This window comes from Ascaphus truei, chromosome 6 (assembly GCF_040206685.1).
Source record: "Ascaphus truei isolate aAscTru1 chromosome 6, aAscTru1.hap1, whole genome shotgun sequence".
NCBI lineage: Eukaryota > Metazoa > Chordata > Amphibia > Anura > Ascaphidae > Ascaphus > Ascaphus truei.
Genome location: NC_134488.1, coordinates 134,522,657 through 134,542,723, shown reverse-complemented (window position 1 = coordinate 134,542,723; position 20,067 = coordinate 134,522,657). Strand labels below are relative to the sequence as shown.

Below are 20,067 nucleotides of genomic sequence, written 5' to 3'. Positions count from 1 at the left end.
AATATCGCCCAAAATTTATGTGTGAAAATTTTAATTTTGTTAATAGTTTAGATGAGCAGAAGGTCTCCTGAGCTGAACTGCATTGGTTTCAGCCTCGGGGACCCCCTACTTCCCGAGATACCGGCCCCGTTATGGGGTGCCGGTATCTCCTATGCATTTTATTCCCATGGTCATGTGACGTGGACATTTAAATGCATAGGAGATACTGGCCCCCCCATAACGGGGCCTGTATCTCGGGAAGTAGGGGGTCCCTGAGGCTATCCGCTATGGTAATGAAGATTACTGTAAATGCATTTTTATTGCACAGGATTCATGCCAGGGGTCTCTGGTGCTAACATTAATGGATATCATCTCCAGAGATTCCCGGCATTAATCCTATGCAGGAAAAATGTATTTTTTTTCTAAGTCCCATCTCGCCGATTTTCTGCAGATTTCAAACACCTTTAAGCCAACTTTTTCTGGCGTGAGGATTTTTTGATAAAATCACCATTCTAGAGCGGTGATAGGTGTTCATAGCCAAATCACTGCTACTAGAATTGCACGAGTTTATGAAAACACCAAAAGCGGTGATAAGTGGCTTATCACCGCTGCCTCTGTGATTTTTTTTATGAGCAATTTTTTTTTGAGCAATTTTTTTTGAGCGATTCAGTCTTTTATCACCGCTTACTGAATAGCAGTAGGCATTTTGGGTGATAAGTGCTTGATTAGTGGCTTATGAATGCTTACAGCATAGGCCTCTAAATGTGAGTTAGAGTGAATTACCTATGAAAGTGTTAATAGTTATCCATATTCGTGACATTACATAATAAAATATATACTAACAAATAACCTATATTTTAATATACATCAGTTACCAATATAAAAAAAGTGAAAAATTAAATGAAAGCAAAGATTGCTATAATTATATACATACTTTTATAATCCAATAATGAGAAGATAATGTGGAAAAATAGAGATGGGAAGAGGATTATCCAATATATTATTAAAAATCTTCAAAAAGAAATATATATATTATATATTTGAATAAATAAATAAAATTAGAGAAACCATTTGTATAATTTAAAACAATTAAGAAGTGGAATTTAAATATAATATTTGGTTTATATTTAAAGATAACATTTAAATTCATAGTAGGGCTATATATATCCACCTATCCCCCCTCCTTGGTATTTGTCCCGACGAAGTCTGTTGAGTAACTGACGAAACACATAGAGTGTGTCATTGAGTTGGAAGCTGCGCTACTGGAGGACTCCTGAGACGTGATCAGCTTTTTCCTGCCTGTTCAATTTTTTTGAACATTGCACCATTTGATTGAGATCTGAGGTTCCTGTTTGCCGGTTCATTTCCTCCTTCAGTGCTCAAAGTACAGTGGCTCATTTACCCCGGTCGCGCTGGGAAATACACCCGCAGAACATCGCGGAGGTGCTCTCCCTGACATATGCGGGCCTTGACGCCGACCGGTAAGGTACTCCCTTTAGCATTTGCATATATCCTGGCTCTCGCTGCTCACAGATACGATGCGTCAAGCTGACAGGCGCGCTACAAGCGTTTTCAACTGATCAGCATTACATCAGGGCGTATTATGGTGAGAGTGTGCCATCCATCTACTTACCGGAACTAATTTTACATTGCATCTATTTGGAGTTTAAAGTGCTTCACCTATTTTACCAAAGGAGGATTTACATGGCATATTAATATACGGGACTCATTACAGACTGATCTTACCTCAGGATTAACCCCTTACTTGCTGCAGCATCCTCCGCTATTCCTTATTATTCCTTTTGTGTTTATTGTTTATGTGCATTTTATTCATTTAGGATTGTCATTTCCACCTTCAGTTCTGTTTTATCATTTACTGATACTTTATTAAATTGTTACTATATTATATATATCTCAGGAGTGTGCGCTCACAGTTTTTCGCTTTCACGTGTGGTTTAGGATTTAGTTAGTCCTTGTTGAGCAGCTTTTCACTGGTTTATGTATTTTAGCATACATCTTAATCTCTACATGTATTAGCCTTCATTTTCTATTTTATTTTTTATATTTTACTTACTAAGCGCTGGTTAATTTCTTGTATATATATATAAATATATATATATATATACTGTGTATATACTGTACAGTGTCTGAGAAAAAGAGAAACCCTATTGACAAGAATCAAAGCGTATAGTTGCTGCAGCTAAATCTTTATTGATCAGAAAGTCTGTATGAATTAATCATGAAACATACAGAACAGAAATCGCACGAGAGCAAAGGTTAAGGAAAGGTTACTTCATACATGCATCATATCACTAAATATGACACAGGTTCAACTTGTGTTAGCAACTAATCGATAAGCAGTTACAGGGGTAAAGACAATGTATTTGATTTCCTCAGCCTTATTACACTCCGTTTGTTTACATTTCAATTACTTAGTTCCTTTTAAAACAGATTAAACATTTGTTACTGTAGTACACTGAAATGTTACATTTTCCAATTCTAAACTGGATGCGGAATAACGGTAGGTTTGGGTACTTTTGGCAAAGCCAGAGTACACTCCATTTTCTTACATTTCAGTTCCTTAGTTCCTGGTAACAAAACAAATCCAATATCACACCCTCCTGCGGTGATACAGCCTTTGAAAGCCATGTTTTGTACTGAGCCATCTGCAAGAGAAATGATAGCACATACGTGGTGTTAGCCGCATTACACTCACACCTCACACACAGCACTGTGCTTTTATATTAATATGAAGGTACAGACCATGCAAACACTAACACATTGCTGCTCAGCACTGTCTCTATATTACCAATTACTGTCTGTATTACAGTACATGGAAGTGCTATTTACCTATACATTGTACTTAATAGTCACCCTCCCTCACTACCTTAAGTATACACTCCCTTCCATGCTATATCTGTACAGAAATGTGGGGCCCAGGTCACAATTCCAGAGGGAATGATTTTTATGACATTATTGCTGCACTTTATTATGTAAACTTAAAATAATGAACTAAATGATAATCAATTATTATGGGAAAAAAATTACAGCTTCTGCCTTTTCCTTGTTATCTTTACAATATTGTGTACTTCTCTATCTTCAGTTTTTGCCCCGATCTCTTTTCTTTCACCTGTTTGATGATCCCTTTTCCCCAACCTTTGTTTCACCCTGCGATCCCTGTTTTTCCTTTTACCACCACTCCCTCAATCTCGACATGCACTCTCTCTATAGCTCTCCCCAAGTACTCTCTCTACAACTCTCCCCAAGTACTCTCTAACTATACACAAAAATATAATTTGTGATTGTAATCAGAATTACTTTTGTTTCTTACAGAACGAAAAAAGGATTTCAACCGGTTTTGCACCAGCATCATAAGAGAACAGTGAGGGACGTTTTAAAGCCGCATTTCCCATTCAAAAGATTTGCCATGAAATCAATATGTTCTAACAAAGCACAAAGAACACTCTCTCTCCCCATGTACACTCTATACCTCTCCCCAAGTACTCTCTCTACACCTCTCCCTGTGTTCTCTCTCTGTACCTCTCCCCATATACTCTCTCTGTACCTCTCCCCATGCACTCTCTCTATACCTCTCCCCAAGTACTCTCTCTACACCTCTCCCCATATACTCTCTCCATACCTCTCCCCATAAACTCTATCTATACCTCTCCCCAAGTACTGTCTCTACACCTCTCCCCATGTACTCTCTCTGTACCTCTCCCCATGTACACTCTATACCTCTCCCCAAAGTACTCTCTCTACACCTCTCCCCATATACTCTCTCTGTACCTCTCCCCATGCACTCTCTATACCCCTCCCCAAGTACTCTTTCTACACCTCTCCCCATGTACTCTCTCTGTACCTCTCCCCATGCACTCTCTCTATACCTCTGCCCAAGTACTCTCTCTACACCTCTCCCCATATACTCTCTCTGTACCTCTCCCCATGCACGCTCTCTGTACCTCTCCCCATGTACTCTCTCTATACATCTCCCCAAGTATTCTCTATATACCAAAAGTAGAAAATGATCCGAGTGACTGCAACACTGGTGGTTCACCAGGCTGGTGAGTTCCGCTACTTGCAAATGTCGCAGTCACTCTGATCATTTTCTATTTTCGGACTGCTTTGGATCGGAGAGACGCTATCAAGGGACGCAGAGGCTTACCGATGGCTTGGCGTGGCCACGAGGTACGGGACACGTGAATACATTGTGAGTTAAGTGCATACTCCCCACCAGTTAGTGCTACTAAGGGGTTATTTTAAGGCTCCAGTTGAACTGCTCAGGAGACACGTTATATCAATAGCGGTCTCTTTTATTTACTGTGGCTATCCCCTTAGCATTCCCAAAACCTCTAATTACAGAGCCTTTAACCCTATGTATACCTCTCCCCAAATACTCTCTCTATACCTCTCCCCATGCACTCTCTCTATCTCTCCCCAAATACTCTCTATACCTCTCCCCATGTACTCTCTCTGTACCTCTCCCTCTGTACTCTGCTATACCTCTCTCCATGTACTCTTTCTATACTACTCCCCATATACTCTCTCTATAAAGTACCTCTCCCCTTGTAGTCTATATTCATCTCCACATATCTCTCTCTATACCTCTTCCCATGTATTCTCTTTATACCTCTCCCCATGTACGCTCTATTAATCTCTAATATGTATTCTCTTTATAACTCTCCCCAATGTACTCGTTCTATACATCTCCACATATCTCTCTCTATAGACACACACACCTCTTTATTAGGAAAGTCTTTTCTTCCCCCTATGACCTACCTTTCTCCCACCTGATCCTTCTTTGTGTAGCTGGGTCCCCCTTTCCCTCCCTTACCTACGATGCGGGAGCAGAGATGGGGAGGCTATGGCTGCAGGCAGAGAGAAAGCTCCGTTGCTTTGGAGCTCCATGACGGACGCCTAGGCAGGGCGCCACCATTGTTTTTTGCAGAGCCTGCACAGAGGCAACTAACGCATGCACAGAAGATCCCAGAGGTTGTGGTGGCCATCTTAGAGCAATGCGCATGCACAGTCACATCAGAGTAGCGGAGGCCATCTTGAGGAGGTTCCACAGGGGAACTATATATCCCAGCATGCTCTGGGTGGGGACCACGTGATGTGCAGCAACCAATAGGGCTCCCCGTATCCCCTGAAGGGATATTGATACAGTTTGGTGTGAAGGAGCGCACAGAAGCAGTTGGAGTCAGGACACAGAAGGGGAAAGTAGTGTCCTGGTGACAGTGGCTCCCGGACTAGGTCCAAGTTAGGATTCAATCACATTGAGTTTGTGGCTACTACAAGGAAAGGCCCCCCAGATAGGGACATTTCCCCATAGCCATAGCAGTGTTAGGCAACTGTGTCCAGACGCTGCACAATGACTTGTGGCCTGTGGTCTGGAACCTGAAACCCATGATAAGAGACTCTTAAAGGTGAGACCCTCCAGGGGGAGTTCACCCCACGCAGAGGTGGACGCCTTCGCGGACATAACTACGTAGGTGGATCAGACAGATCCTAGTTGTTACTCTGCAGTAAACAGGTACTGGAGTACCCAGGCAGGTACTACACACTACACTTTGGGTGGGACTGACTTTGGGGGAAAGGAAACCAGGGATATTGGTACCAAGCACCTTTTGTACTTTGGGGTCACTCACCCGGTGCCAAGCCTCAGAGGGCTAGTAATGTTTCCAAATTAGTAATCTTTCCACCAGAAATCCCAAGGATGTGAGAGGAACATGGTGTGTGCCCCAATTATAATCTCTGTCTCGGCATTAAGAGAATGTGAGAGGAACATGGTGTGTCCCCTAATTATAGTCTCTGACTTGGCACTAAGAGAATTTAGCCATGTTAGAAAATGTAGCAAATTAGGAAAATGTCTGAGATTGCAAAGCCTGAAACGCCACTCGTCACTAAAAGTGGTCCGGGTTCGTGACCAAACCTCTTATACAGTAGTTACCATTTTACAAATATTAATTAAATAAAGTGAAAATATAGAGTAAGTTGTTTTTAGGACAGTGATAATCCTTTTATATACATATATAGCTTCTGAAGAGTTTGCTTTAGTGCTTTTATTGTCTTGTAATATAAGTATTACTGTACGTACAGTAGAGGCAACTCTTATTCGAACATAAACCAGTGGCAATTCCCCCAAATACCCAGGAAACATCCAGGTACAGGCTGGGTACATGCCTGAAACTTTCCTTAAACTAGCCCCAGCATTTCTGCATTGATTAATGGCCTATCAGATTAACAGCGGGGGGTCCCTGGCCGTCCCATTCAAACTGAATTGGACTGCCAGGGATCCCTGCTGTGTTAATCCTATGGGTCGTTAGAAACGTTGCCTCTACTGTAGAATATATTACCTGTAACTGATAGAGCATTGCCTTTTTAATACATAGTTCATCTTTTGGAGTCTTTTATATGTGTGAGTGGCAGCAGCTCTTGTAAACATATGTATATATATATTTTTATATAATTCAGATTTTTATATTAGTACAGTATTTTATTGTTTTTTTTTTTTTCATTATTACAGACCCCAGGGACTTTTATTCAATTAATATTTATATAAATGTTGCTATAGAAAACAGAACCAGTCCACATCACTTAGTATTATAAAAAATAGAAAAAAGCCTCACATGTATTCCGTCTCTCATTACAGATAGATAAAGGCTCATTGTGACCTGAAACATCACATTAGTTTCCTGCTGTCCATCTGACAGAATAAATGTGAGTTTTCTATCTTTGAATATACCAGAGCTGTGGGCTGTGTTTGTTTTTTATGTTATTATCTTGGGGGGATGGATGCACTTCCTTGTCTGACACGCACCTACATGCTTCTTCTAGCAATTATTATTTTTGTACGTGCCTGTGGTTTTTTATACCATGTAAGAAAGGGATTTTTTCCTACTTCCATTTATTTCTTCTGAATCTGTTTTCCATTTTTTTTTTTTGCTGGCAACATTATATTGAAGGTTTATATACTGTAATATGCACTTTTATAAAGACTCCTTATATAATATTCTACTTTATTAAATTATATATACACAGTCAGAAGGGCAGGAACTTAGTTTTGGGAGTGGGTGCTGCACATACAAAATCAGTAACACATATACATTGTCCTAATGTTAAAATGTATAAGTCCAAAGAGCAGGGGCTGCTGAATCTCCCCCTGTAGCCCTTTTCCAGCCCCCTTACATATTCTGTATATAATATTTAAATTAAGACACAATTTATTAGTGAGCATCTCAACTCCATTGTAGAAAGAATTGAGGTCTTTGGTGTGGTCAGTGACCATGGAATCCTTACCTGCCAGCTGTATTTGTCCTACATAGTTCACACATTCTTGTTGATCTGTAGTACAATTTACATGCGAACTGCTCACACATTCTTCTGTACTGCCGGCCTCATAACAGGATGGACATTCCAAGGGTGTCACCGGAAATGTATCTATTTGTAAATCTAGAAAGGAATCATAAAAAATAAAAACATAAATTCACGAGTACTATGTACTTTTTTCAGCTCTATAACACTGAGAACAAATCCAACACCACAGTGAGCATAGGAATAACTTGGCTTCGCAATCATTGGGTGATTTATACAGATGCAGTCTTGGGTCTCTAATCAGCTTCCACAGACACTCCGTTCGCTCTCTGAGGGGAATGTGTGCCTCTCCGCGGCTTGTTGTCCCTGTTCCATCCAAATTGATTTAGTGGTCAGACGGAATTATAATTTGAATGGTTGCAGTTAAGTGCGTGTCTGGCAGGTGGCAATGTAAATGTCTTTTCCTATGGGGGACACTGAATGCTACAGAGCGGTGTGGCTCAATGTATGAAAGCAGGTGTCTATAAGCCAAGATACAAAGTATGTACAGTATGTTCCTTTGTTAAATGTCCTTGTTCTGTGAATACTTTACCTAATGTCGGTGTTTCACATGTTATTAGAAAACAAAATGTACAGTATTTTACATTGACTTCACTTCTGAGTGATGTGTGTGACATGACATGATGGCAACTACTGTATGTGTGATTATTAATATTGAATATTGTCCCTTTCTTTACAGGCCAAGAAGTCAAAGAGCCAGCCAGTGTGAAGAAGAAAAATAAAAGAACATTATACATTTGGAAGACGAGACTTTGTATTATTGTATTATTCATTTTTACATTATTATCATATGCAAATAAAACATTTAATTCTCAAAAAAAAAATTACGTACATACATGAACGGGGTTAAGTGACGGGTTACATTGCAGTTAGATTTTTAAGACACAATAACTTGCGATCGCCGACATGCGTTTCTGGCCGGTATTGCAGCGAATGTAAAATTTAATTTTTTGCCCTTTTTCAAATTACGGGCAAACCGCGCACAAAGTTTTAATGCGTGCGGTGCGGGGCCGGATGCTGTGCGGGACTCGCAAGGCGAGAGCGACCAAACATAGCGCTTCATCTGTATGTAGCTAATTGTATCACTAAAATATATACTGTATTGTAACTTGAGATGTTTTTGCATAGAGTTTCCCAGGTGCATATGTTTCCACATTTCAAAATAAAAACATTGTTGGAAAAGGCTTTGAAGGAAAATACAACAATATTTTAATCGTGGGGAACTGCGTTTGTGGAGTTTAAATGAATGCGCTGAAATTTCACATGTCACGTTTGTATGTGCCTATGTACAGTACTAATCGTATTAAAGTCATTGTGTGACATCAGTAAAAAAATAACCTTAGTAATTTGGGTGCACAAAAAGGGTTAGGGTGCTTATATTGTTAAAATTGAATTGAGTTTTTAGGTATCAATCAAAAATGTGATGCAGCACATTCTGTATGTTTCACTGATTATATACTGATTTATAAAATGTATAAAATAAATGATTTGTATTACAGTATTTCTTTAATAAGTAGAAATACAAACATGGAGGAGCAATCCCTTAACACTGTACTCTGATGAGAAACCGAAAATAAACTAATAGGGCAAGAAGAGCCTGGCTGAGCAGCCTGCTGTTAATGATGGGCATCCTACTGAGGCAATGGTAACTGACTACTGGCTCCACAAGTGAAAGTGGTCAGGCAAGGTCCAAGGAGCAACTAGAAACAGAGTACAGTGTTAAGAGATTGCTCCTCCATGGTATACTGTCCATTTACGCTTAAACGTATGTCCATGCTTACAGAAAAGGGTTTTACACTATACACTATATGTTCTGATTTATTTTAGGGTTTTTTTGTCCACAGAGGTAAGGGAAGTACGTTGGGTCGTCTAGATCTTTGGGAATGGGTTTGAAGAAGGCACTCACCCCCGAAACGTTGCCCCCTTTGTTCCCCTGCATCCCCACTGTTTTCCTTGTCTTTCCCTTCCCCTTCCTTCCCCTACCCCATGTTTCTCCCTCCCTACTGGTATGTGTTACGTCTTTGACCATATTGGCGCTGTTGTATGAGCATATACCTCTGTGCAGGTTTATATTTTGTTTCATTGTGGTTCATTTGATCGATGTTTTGTATTTTTTGTATTTTTTCTAGTCACCACATTAAAATCAATTTGGCTTATTCCCATTATCCTTTTTTTTCCATTTATGAGTGCTGGGAACTTCCCTTCTTTTTTTAATCTGGAACGTCGACGGTGCCCTCCTTATTTTCTGATTGCTCTGTTTTTTCTAATTTTTCTATTTATATATTTTTTTGTTTGTTTCTTTTGTTTTTCTGTTTTTCTATTTTTGTCTTTCTACATTTATTCTCCTTTTTTCTGCTTTCTAGTACTACGTTAGGTCATTCTGGTCTGGTGTATTTTTTATATTTTTGTACTTATTAGAAAAGATAATACTTATTAGTGAAGATATTAATTTTGATCACTTTTGTATCTTGTTTGAGTGCGGGGCAGACCTTTTTTGGTTCACTGTTAAATAGTGTGACTGCCCAGTATGTAGGAGCCACGTAGTATGAAATCATGTGTCATGCTTCTCTCATTACCTTTTCTGGTTTACAGACTTAGAGAGTGCCGCTCTGTAATAACTAGTCTGGAGTATTTTTTCTTTACTTGAAACTACAGTAAACATGGGGAGGGGGGGGAGAGGGTACTCAAGTATACAGCTCCATAAAGAGTTCTAATGCTCATTAAAAGGGTTTAGCTTTAGTGCATCTTAAGGGCAATTCCTTTAACGGGCTTAAATTGCACTAAAACTTGGCACCTTTTGGGTAAATCTTACCCCATTATCTTTATACAGAGACATTGTGAGGTCACTTTTTGACACCAATCTGTAAAACACTGCACTTGATCAAAACAAGATGTGCATTTTTTGATTACACAAAGTTCAAATACAGCACTGCCCCATGCAATATGCCGTGACGTCATTTTGAAACGTAATTATTTTAAATAGGTCATAGCCAAGTTTAATTAAAAGGAACTAAAATATCCAGAAGACTGTGGGTCTTCTGCTAAATCCTCCAATGCAGTGGATCAGGCCTTTTTTGGCCAAGATTTCCCCTTTACTCACTGGGGAATTCAGGCTGAAAACTGCCCAATTGGCTGCTTCAGCGGTTTGGAATAAGAACCAATGGCCCTTCTGTGAGCTCTGATACCCCCAGACTGAAATGGGGCTTTCCATGCAATACCACAGGTCTTGGGGATAATAGAAGAAGTCCCTAATTCTCTGAGCAAAGTCAAATTCTCTCCAAATCCTAGTAGTATAAAAAGGCTAAACAAATCTTATACAAACTTTAGCTGACGAGTGTACAGGTATAGCAGGCATCATTAGTCTTATTAATGTTTTGTGTCTTCAGAATAATGTAAGATATAATGTAAGAAATAACATGGAGATAACGCATGCGTTCCCATTACTTTCAATAGAACTGTGATAAATCTTGTGTTAAATCACATGGCAGCGTTACTGCAGCGTGGTGCGTTAGCTGGAGTAATAACGATTGCTACATCTGTATACTGGACAAGATGCAAAGATACTAGATGATATTGTATAGAGATATTACTCATCAGTTACTGCAATAACGGGGTGAAGGGCTTTTTCTGCCCTCTAACGCTGCAATCTGTTCATTGCTGTTGTGTATGCGTGTGCATCAGTTAAAGGTGTATCTGCCCTTTTCAAACATTTTCCCTGCAACAAAATTATGTTTCATTTATTGAAAATATTACAAGGGGAATTTTAAATGTCATAATCGTGTATAAGTTCATAAACCTACAGTATGTATACTTACTTTCATACTGCTGATTCTCATTGCAGTTATCAGTGTCACAGCATTTAACGAAGACAGCGGCATCAACCCCAGCTCCGGTTTTGATACTGAGAAATTTATTACACACTACTAGTTGTAACGGAAGATCATATTCACATCCTGATCGGATTGATAGGAGTGATTTGCGTCCTAAAATAGACACAGAGGAGGAAAACCCGTCAGTCACGATAACAAAAGAATCTTCAGGAAACGGAGGAAAGTAACAGAATGTCGGAGTGTATGTATGTGATGGGGCATTTAGTGGCTGTGACACATGGCTATTTATATATTTCCCAAATGGTTCGTTTAGGTTATTTCTGAGTGAAAATTAGGGTTTTATAAAAATTGCTTCGCACGACCACGTCGGACAATATTGAATATGGACGGCCCAAAAAGAGGCAATGGAGAAAACACACTACAGAGAATTAAGGAAGAGAGTTGTAGCAAAAGAAATAACAGAGCTGGACACCAAGAGAGCGAACCTAAGCCTTTCCTGATCTTCACTACATCGCAGATCAGCTCAGCTCACATGACCCTAACAGGTATTGCACCACACACTAGGTAGCATAGGCTGTGTATCTCCCACGGGGGGTGGGGGGTGGGGGGTGGGGGGAAGTTCTTCACGAGTATTATAGGCAAATTTGTATTGAAATGAGATAATCTTGAACATTTGCTGTAACTAGTATCAGTGTTATATTAGGAGAAATGGATATTTATTTAATGGAGCGACTCCCTCTCTTTCTACGGTATGTGATCACGTGTGTGGAGAAAAGTGCATACATGTATTAAGTAAAAAAGGGACAGTAATGCGCTACATCCCACAAGCACTCAGTCAGTGACTGAGAAGTAACACACCCTTCAATGTCCTAATTATCTTGGACGGTGCTCCCCTGGAGTATAGTTAATGACATCTATTAAGTAACAATATTTGGGCATACACTATTCTTATTGCATGTTAAGATCTCACAATTACAGCATGTTAAGATCTCACAACACAAAACACATTGTCTCCCACTTGGTTGGAAATAAAATACAGGGGAATAGAAAAGTAACATTAAAGAAATGGTAGAAGTATAAAGACCCCAAACTATCAGGTTTATAGTGAATATCAAGGAAAATGTGGAATAGTTGGGGGGGGGGGGGGGAGAAATGTCTCCACTCTATATGTACCAAAGTAAAAAAAAGTCCTATTCACCTTTTGCACAGGTATAAATGTTGCCATATTTTTATATCCCTTCTCGCATGTACAAACCTTTGTACATCACTGGTATTCTACAACCTTCGTAATGTCAAAATGCAAAAACAGGGCGGAAATACTTGCAAGACTGGCCCAAAAGATGCAAGATTGTCTGCTTTTGTTCTGTTGGATCAGGACTCACCATTTCAATTAGCTGAATTACCTTTTTCATGCACTTGCCTAGCTTTCCAATGTACTGTTTATCTAATCATGTAAATTACTGCAAACATTTTGCTGTAGGACAATTAGCCATGGCCATTTAGCCACGGTCCTTTCACTGCAGGAGATTTGGCCATCACAGGTAATATAACCTCTAACCCCTTAACTAAAAACCTTAGCCAAAAACCCCACATTTTTCACCTTACCCTAAAAAGTGTAACCTTAACCCCTTACCCTAAAAACTGAAATGTAACTCCTTATCCTAAAACCCGTACATTTAATCCCATGGCCTAAAAGACATAACGGTAACCCATAACCCTAAAAAGTGTAAACGCATGTGGATGAATGACCACAGCAAAATGGCCATGGCTAACTGTCTCTTTCTGGACATTACTGGTCAACAATGCCAGGGCTGGATGAGTTGATGAGCCAATTACAATATGCAATTAGTGTTGTAGTAATGATAGCCTGCTGCAGGTGAGAAGACTTTATTTTACCGATGTGTAACCTATAGTAGTTACTGTATTTAAAGCTTTATCAGAAGTGCTGTGTAACCGGGTTTTATAAGTAGCGACCAAGTAAATTAGTGTACAGTTGTAATTCTGGAGTAAAACAGAGTTGTAATAAATAACATATCCAGTACTTTAATGGGAATAAAATATACAGATTTTAGCATTTTTTTTTTAATTTTGCAAAAGAACATAAAATGATACAAGAGATATTAGCTTGCTATGTGGCATGTGTTCTTTTAAGTAGCTTATACACTATGTATTACCTAGATATCCCACTCTGATTTGTACAGTTTACTTCCCAATTATTCCAGTATTCATGTATTTGATAGGAAATTATTATGCAAGAAGAACATTTCTTCTCTTTGGATCCAAATAAATGATGTTATCCTCTAACGAAGATTGTTCTGATCATATAACAAGTAAGTAATAGGGAAAGCTTCCTAATGTATTTATTTACCTAATATTCTCCACTATAACCAACATTGACACAAAGATTATGAGCACATGAATTCTTAATCATTGTTTAATTTTTTAATTCTCAATTAATTGTATTTCTAATGTTTTATGTTATTTTTTATATTCCATATTAAACTACTGAGGAGGATATATAATCAATACTTACATGAAATAATTGTTTGTTGAGTCCTAAACACCCACAAGTATCCCTCAAACCATAAGTGCACCATTCATCTTTGCACCTACATGATCTCAATAGATTTAATTAATGTAATGATGTTTCCCCTTGTGAAATACATTTACCTGTTGCATTTAGTGATTTAGTTAAAAATTAGATACAACAATTCTTGGTTTTGTAAAGATATTACTCACCGACGGCACATTTTTCTGAGTATGTTATACAAGCGCCTGTACAATCAACAAAGGTATTTCCACAACATTCCGTAGAATTGAGATTCCAACATTGTTTGCATCTGACGCAATACACTGCAATAAAAGATAGAGACAGAGCAAAAAAGTGCAAGTTAGTACAGTAGCATCTTTGAGGCCACAAGTTAGAGTACATGGTGTACTGTACTTACTCATGTGCTGATTTTGATTAGACAGACTGGTCGGTTTCATGCCACCCTCTCTATATGTAATTACAAATCATTTTGACACAGATAATAGATAATGTTACACGTGTGCATTTCTATAAATGAACATGCAATGTGCATTTCTCACATGCCAGAATACTTTTATCTCCTCAGCCGCAACAAAAAATAACAATATTTACAATTTGTCACAAACTGTTTGTTATGGTGGATTGAATATGGACTAGTGGTGAAGTTAGTGAGGCTTAGGAAGGATGAGTTGGTAAAACATCTTTCTTGAGGATTAGCCGCTGACATTGATGGGTGTTTTGTATCATATTCTCACAACTGCAAAAGTTGACCAGATGTAGCACCACATTTATCATGCAAAAACATCCAATTTGAAATTAATGTGTTTTTATTTTCTTTGAATTATCTGGTGCTATTAAGTTGCTCAGTTTTACAGCTGTAAGACCTTGCTACTGTACATAATACCGAGTCCCCAATTGTGAATTCTAGGGCAAGAATAAATATCACTACTCAGCAAATGCTATTACAGTATATTTAATGCACACACCAACAACAAATCCTTAATTTGGCTAAATTGTAAACATGTTGGTACATGGAAATTAAGAAACTGAATAAATCAACTCCCTTGTACTCATTAGAGCCAAGAAGATAGAGAGAGTGCAAATGAAAGACGTCATTTTGATAGAAGAAGTTCTTTGTGTTCTAGTGTCTTCTTCTTTTGGTTGAGTAACACAACCTCCGGTCCTGATATTTATACCCATGTTACAGAGGATTACATAAGATATTTGAAACAAAGTTAGTAGACGTGTCAGGGATGTAAGGATTGAGAAAGTCAACACAGAAATTGGACAAGACACCTGGCACGCAGGTAGTGACTGCAGATACCTACTGCAAATCTCATTTTTCTAATTATGCCAATATTATTAACCCATGGTAACTATAATTTTAAATAAAGTGCTTCACTGGCAGCAGGAAATAGATATTATCAAGTAATCTATGGCGATGGGGAAATTATTCACCAACATTAAAATTTTACACAAATATGCATTTATTTAATAGTTGCGAATTGAGCAAAAATAATTTAATTCGGCTAATTTAAAAATTATCTTTGAAAAATAATTATTTTACCTGAGCCATATAAATATGGAGGCAAACATCCTCCAACGCGTTTTGAGCCTATTGGTGCTTTATCAGTAACAAACACCAGTTAAAGCATAAACCTAATACCCCTTCATTGTCAATGCCATCCAATGTCATCCGAAAAACATTATACAGATTGTCATACATCAGAGTGCAATGAGTCATGCATCATAATCAGGGCCGCCAACAGAAATCATGGGGCCCAACCCATAGCGCACCTACCATGAAAACATTTTTTTAGCGCACGACTTTTACTTAACTGTTTTCTTGTTTTTGTTAAAATGGAAAAAAAACATTACAATGCAATCTGTTTATTTTAATATTTTCAACAAAAGACAAAGATACCCAATGCTACATCCAATGTGACAAAAGGCCTGGGGGGATTCAGTATGGGCCTTGGGGGGAGCGTGGGGGGGGGGGGAGTTGAATGAACAACTTTGTTAGGGCCCTGGCGGGAGGATTTGAAGGGGGGAGGGATGGCACGTGGGGGCCTTCAGCTTGCTGTACCGGGCGGCAGCAGAGGAGGAACCGGGAAGGTAGGGGCGGGGCCTGATGCCTGGGGCATTGCCTATGGGGGGGGGGGTGCAGCCTGAACCCATGTTTGCTGGTAGCAGGGCCTAGGGGGGTTGGGGGTCAGTTGGATGTTCTACTTCGTTAGGCAAATGGGGGGCCTGCAGTCTACTGTACCGGGCGGCAGCAGAGGAGGAACCTGCTCAAGATGGCCCGCGGTGGACAGGGTAGAATGCTGGGAATGTAGGACATGGGGGGTGGTTTGGTTGCCTGCTTGGTTAGGGAATGGTGGGGGGGGTGTTGGTTATGGAGGGGCCCGTGGTATGGCACGTGGGGTGTCCTGCAGCCGGTAGGCTCAGTTAGGGCTGGTGTGGGGAACTCAGTCAGTGACACAACACACACAAGGACACAACACACAACAGTACATCCTGTACACACTGTACACACACAACAGTACAGGGTAATACAGATACAAACATTACAGTTCAAATAAGCAGTGCTTGACAAACCAACCAAAAATCTACTCACCAAACCAAAAAATCTTCTCGCCACCTATCCCCGTTCCTAGCCCCGCCCTTTACAAAAGAAATTGAATAAATTCCTATTAAGAACTAATAACAAGATTCGTTTTTGACATAACAGTTTATTTATTGTATTACATGTATACTTTACTACAATTAGTCCTTGTTACATAGGTGTGAGTGTGTGTGTGTGTGTGTGTGTGTATGTGTGTGTGTGTGTGTATAAATCGGATGACCTCACTAATCAAAAACAAAAAAGCCAGATGTGAATGACTACATTCCAGAACCCCTTTACCAGTGTCTGAATGGCCCGCTTCACCATTTGTAAAGCAGCAATCCCACCTGGGATCTTACCTGCTCCGCAGTCCCTCAATGTCCAGGTACCCTCATTCCCGCAATGTTATGTATTGGAGGGGAGAGGTTCCCTACCTGTCTTCTGGGTTAGGAGGGATTCCGATGTCTTCCGTGTGATGCTTGAGAGTCATATCTACAAGAAAACAGTACAGGTTATTTTGGTGTAGGTTTAGGGCAGTTAAGATAGCGAGAGTGTGGGTGAGAGAGAGAGACGGAGAGAGAGAGTGACAGAGAGAGTGGTGGGTGAGTGGGTGGATGACTGACTCTTGGGTGGGTGAGTGACTCTAGGGTGGGTGACAGACTGACTGACACTTGGGTGGCTGGGTGACTATGACTGACTATGGGTTGGTGTCTGTACGCACACACACACACACACACACACACACACTCTCTCTCTCACACACACACACACATACTGTAGTTATATAGGTGTGTGTGAAAATGTTGGTTTACCTCCCTTATAAAAAAAAAAAGCCAGATGTGAATGACTACTTTCCAGAACCCCTTAACCAGTGTCTGAATGCCCTGCTTTACAATTTCAAAAGCAGCAAAACCACCTGGGATTTTACCTGATCCACAGTCCCTCAAAGTCCAGGTACCCTCATTCCTGCAATGTTATGTATTGGAGGGGTTCCCTACCTGTCTTCTGGGTTAGGAGGGATTCCGATGTCTTCCGTGTGAAACTTGAGAATCAGATCTAGAAGAAAACAGTATAGCTTATTTAGGTGTAGATATAGGGCAGCTAAGATAAGACACAGTGTGGGTGAGAGAGAGAGACAGAGAGAGTGAGTGACAGAGAGAGTGGAGGTGGAGGATGAGGTTGAGGGGGTGGGTGACTGACACTTGGGTGGGTGTCTGACTGACACTAGTGTGGGTGACTGACTATTGGGTTGGTGACTGACTTTTGGGTGGTTGACTGACTCTTGGGGCGGTGACTGACTGACTGACACTTGGGTGACTGACTGACTGATACTTGGGTGGGTGACTGACACAGTTGGGTGACACTTGGGTTAGGGACAGACAGGTGGGTGACTGACACTTGGGTGGGTGACTATGACTTACTGTGGGTTGGTGTCTGTACACACACACACACACACACACACACACACACACACACACACAGAGAAAAACGGGGGCCATCGGAGCAAGGGGGAGCAAACGGAGAAAGACAGGGGAAATCAAAGCAGGGGGGGCAATCAGAGCAAGGGGGGCAATCGGAGCAAGAGGGCAAATGGAGCAGATGGGCAATTAGAGCAGAGGGAATCGGAGCAGGGGGGAAATCAGAACAAGGGGGGAGAAACAGAGCAGTGAGCAAACAGAGCAAGGGGGGGCAGTTGGAGCAAGGGGGCAATCACAGTTAAGGGGGCATGGAGGCATGGGAGGTAAGGGGGGGCAAGGGAGTCATGGAGCAGTACTTACCTTACTTGCTCCATGGAGGATCCAAAAGAAAGGGCTGTCTTCGTTTTGCAAGCTCGTATAGAGCTTGGTGCAGGCCTCCCCCAAAAAAATCCTGGCAGCGTGCCAACACAAGCCAGCCAATCAGATGGGGGGATATTTTTTTTTATTGGGAGGGAAAAGCATGCGCTGCTTGGCGGATCACCAGCGGGAAAAATCCTGTCGCCACGTTGTGACCGAGTAACCGGATTTCTCAAGAAGCACGGTCGTGCAGGGGGCCCGGCATACAGGCCCCCTGACTCAAAGGGCCCGGGATGCCAACCCTGGCAGAACCCCCCTGATGGTGGCCCTGATCACAATGGAAGAAAAATATCAGACATACATACAGTACATATACATCAGGGGAACAATAACATTACCATTGTGACCAAACATTGCCTTTGCCAAACCAATTGCTTCAATAGTCAACTCTATCCTGTCTGCAGGCCATATCCCTGAGACCTGGAAAACTGCCAGAGTTGTCCCAATCTTCAAAAGTGGGGACAAAAACACTGTCTCAAACTACAGGCCAATCTCCTTTCTCCCAATCCTATCCAAAGTCATGGAAAATGTGTCCACTCCCAATTAAGCTATTACTATACCAAGACAAATTTCCCTAGCCAATTCCAATCTGGTTTTTGCCCCAAACCCTCCACGGTAACCACCCTGCTAAAAGTTTGCAATGAAATCTAGTGTGGAATGGAACAGGGACAACTCACTGGTGCAATATTCCTAGATTTTACAAAGGCTTTTGACACTGTTGATCATGCTATCCTGCTTAACAAACTCCAGAGCTCTGGAAAAGAGAAGCATGTTTTAAACTGGTTTCAGTCCTACCTATCAGGTAGATCCCAACATGTCTCCTTCTCAGGCTCTAACTCCACCCCTTGCATATCTTCTGGGGCCCCTACTCTTCTCATTGTTTAACAATGAACTTCACACAGCTTGTAAGAAGCCTCAATACACATGTATGCAGATGACACAATCCTACGTTATATACACACAACCATAGCCTCTCCGACCTTCAACACATACTTCAGTCTGACTTTTAGAGACTGGAAAACTGGATTTCCCAAAACAAACTGTTCTTAAACACTGACAAGTCTGTAACAATGGTATTTGGGACCAAGACTAAATTGTTAAAGCTTCCAGTGACGGAGCTCCAGATCAGAACCAATGCTAACACCACCCTAACTCCTGTCACTAGTTTTAAATACCTGGGCATATGGTTTGACTCCCACTTAACATTCGGGATGCACATTGATACCCTGACATCCAAGACCTATGCCAAATTAGGTGAACTTTACAGGAACAAATCCTCCCCAAGTCTGCTGGTAAGAAAATGTATCGCACAGCAGATTCTAATGTCAATTTTAGCGACTATGGAGACATAATATATGGCTTAGCACCCCAAACCCACATTTGCAAAACTGACACCCTCTACAATTCAATATGCCGTTTTGTTCTCCAATGCAACTACAACATACATCACTGCGAAATGCTCAAAGAACTAGATTGGTCATCACTCGAGTCTAGGCACAATGTTCACCTTTCCTGTCTTGCCTTCAAATACTTTCTGGGCAAGCTACCCATCAATCTGAACAAGCTCCTCACCCCTACCACATGCAGCACTTTTCATCTGAGATGAGACTCCAAAAGGCTGTTCATGGTACCAATGCTCAACAAAGTATCCTGCAGTTCCTCCTTCTCTTACCGTTCACCCCAAAACTGAAACAACCTACCGGGGACTCTCACATCCACCACCAGTTTAAGTTCTTTCAAAACTAAAGCTGACTCACATTTTAATCTGATCTGTAACTGTTTCATATGCCTATAATATATATTTTCTTTAACTGTGCATGCAATGTCTTGTATATAATGTATACCCTGTCCATTTATGTAACTGTATTTGTAACCATGTATTATTTGTCTTAACTCTATGCCCAGGACATTCTT

The 20,067-nt window shown here is 40.6% G+C and overlaps 1 protein-coding gene across 3 annotated transcripts in view; it reads right to left on the bottom strand.

Annotated features, from left to right (window-relative positions):
- Positions 1–2,169: 2,169 nt before the first annotated feature.
- Positions 2,170–20,067, bottom strand: part of LOC142497941 (ly6/PLAUR domain-containing protein 8-like) — a 414,350-nt gene continuing 396,452 nt past the window's right edge. For 2 of the 3 annotated variants that reach the window (XM_075606411.1, XM_075606410.1), the window contains exons 2-5: positions 13,923–14,036; positions 11,169–11,336; positions 7,279–7,431; positions 2,170–2,645 (exon numbers count right to left, since the gene is read on the bottom strand). In XM_075606411.1, the coding sequence (XP_075462526.1) occupies positions 2,479–2,645; positions 7,279–7,431; positions 11,169–11,336; positions 13,923–14,036 (602 nt within the window). In that variant the 3' untranslated portion in view covers positions 2,170–2,478. Of the gene's footprint in view, positions 2,646–7,278; positions 7,432–11,168; positions 11,337–13,922; positions 14,040–14,780; positions 14,907–20,067 lie in introns of those variants that run through there. The other variant, XM_075606412.1, reaches the window with a different exon arrangement.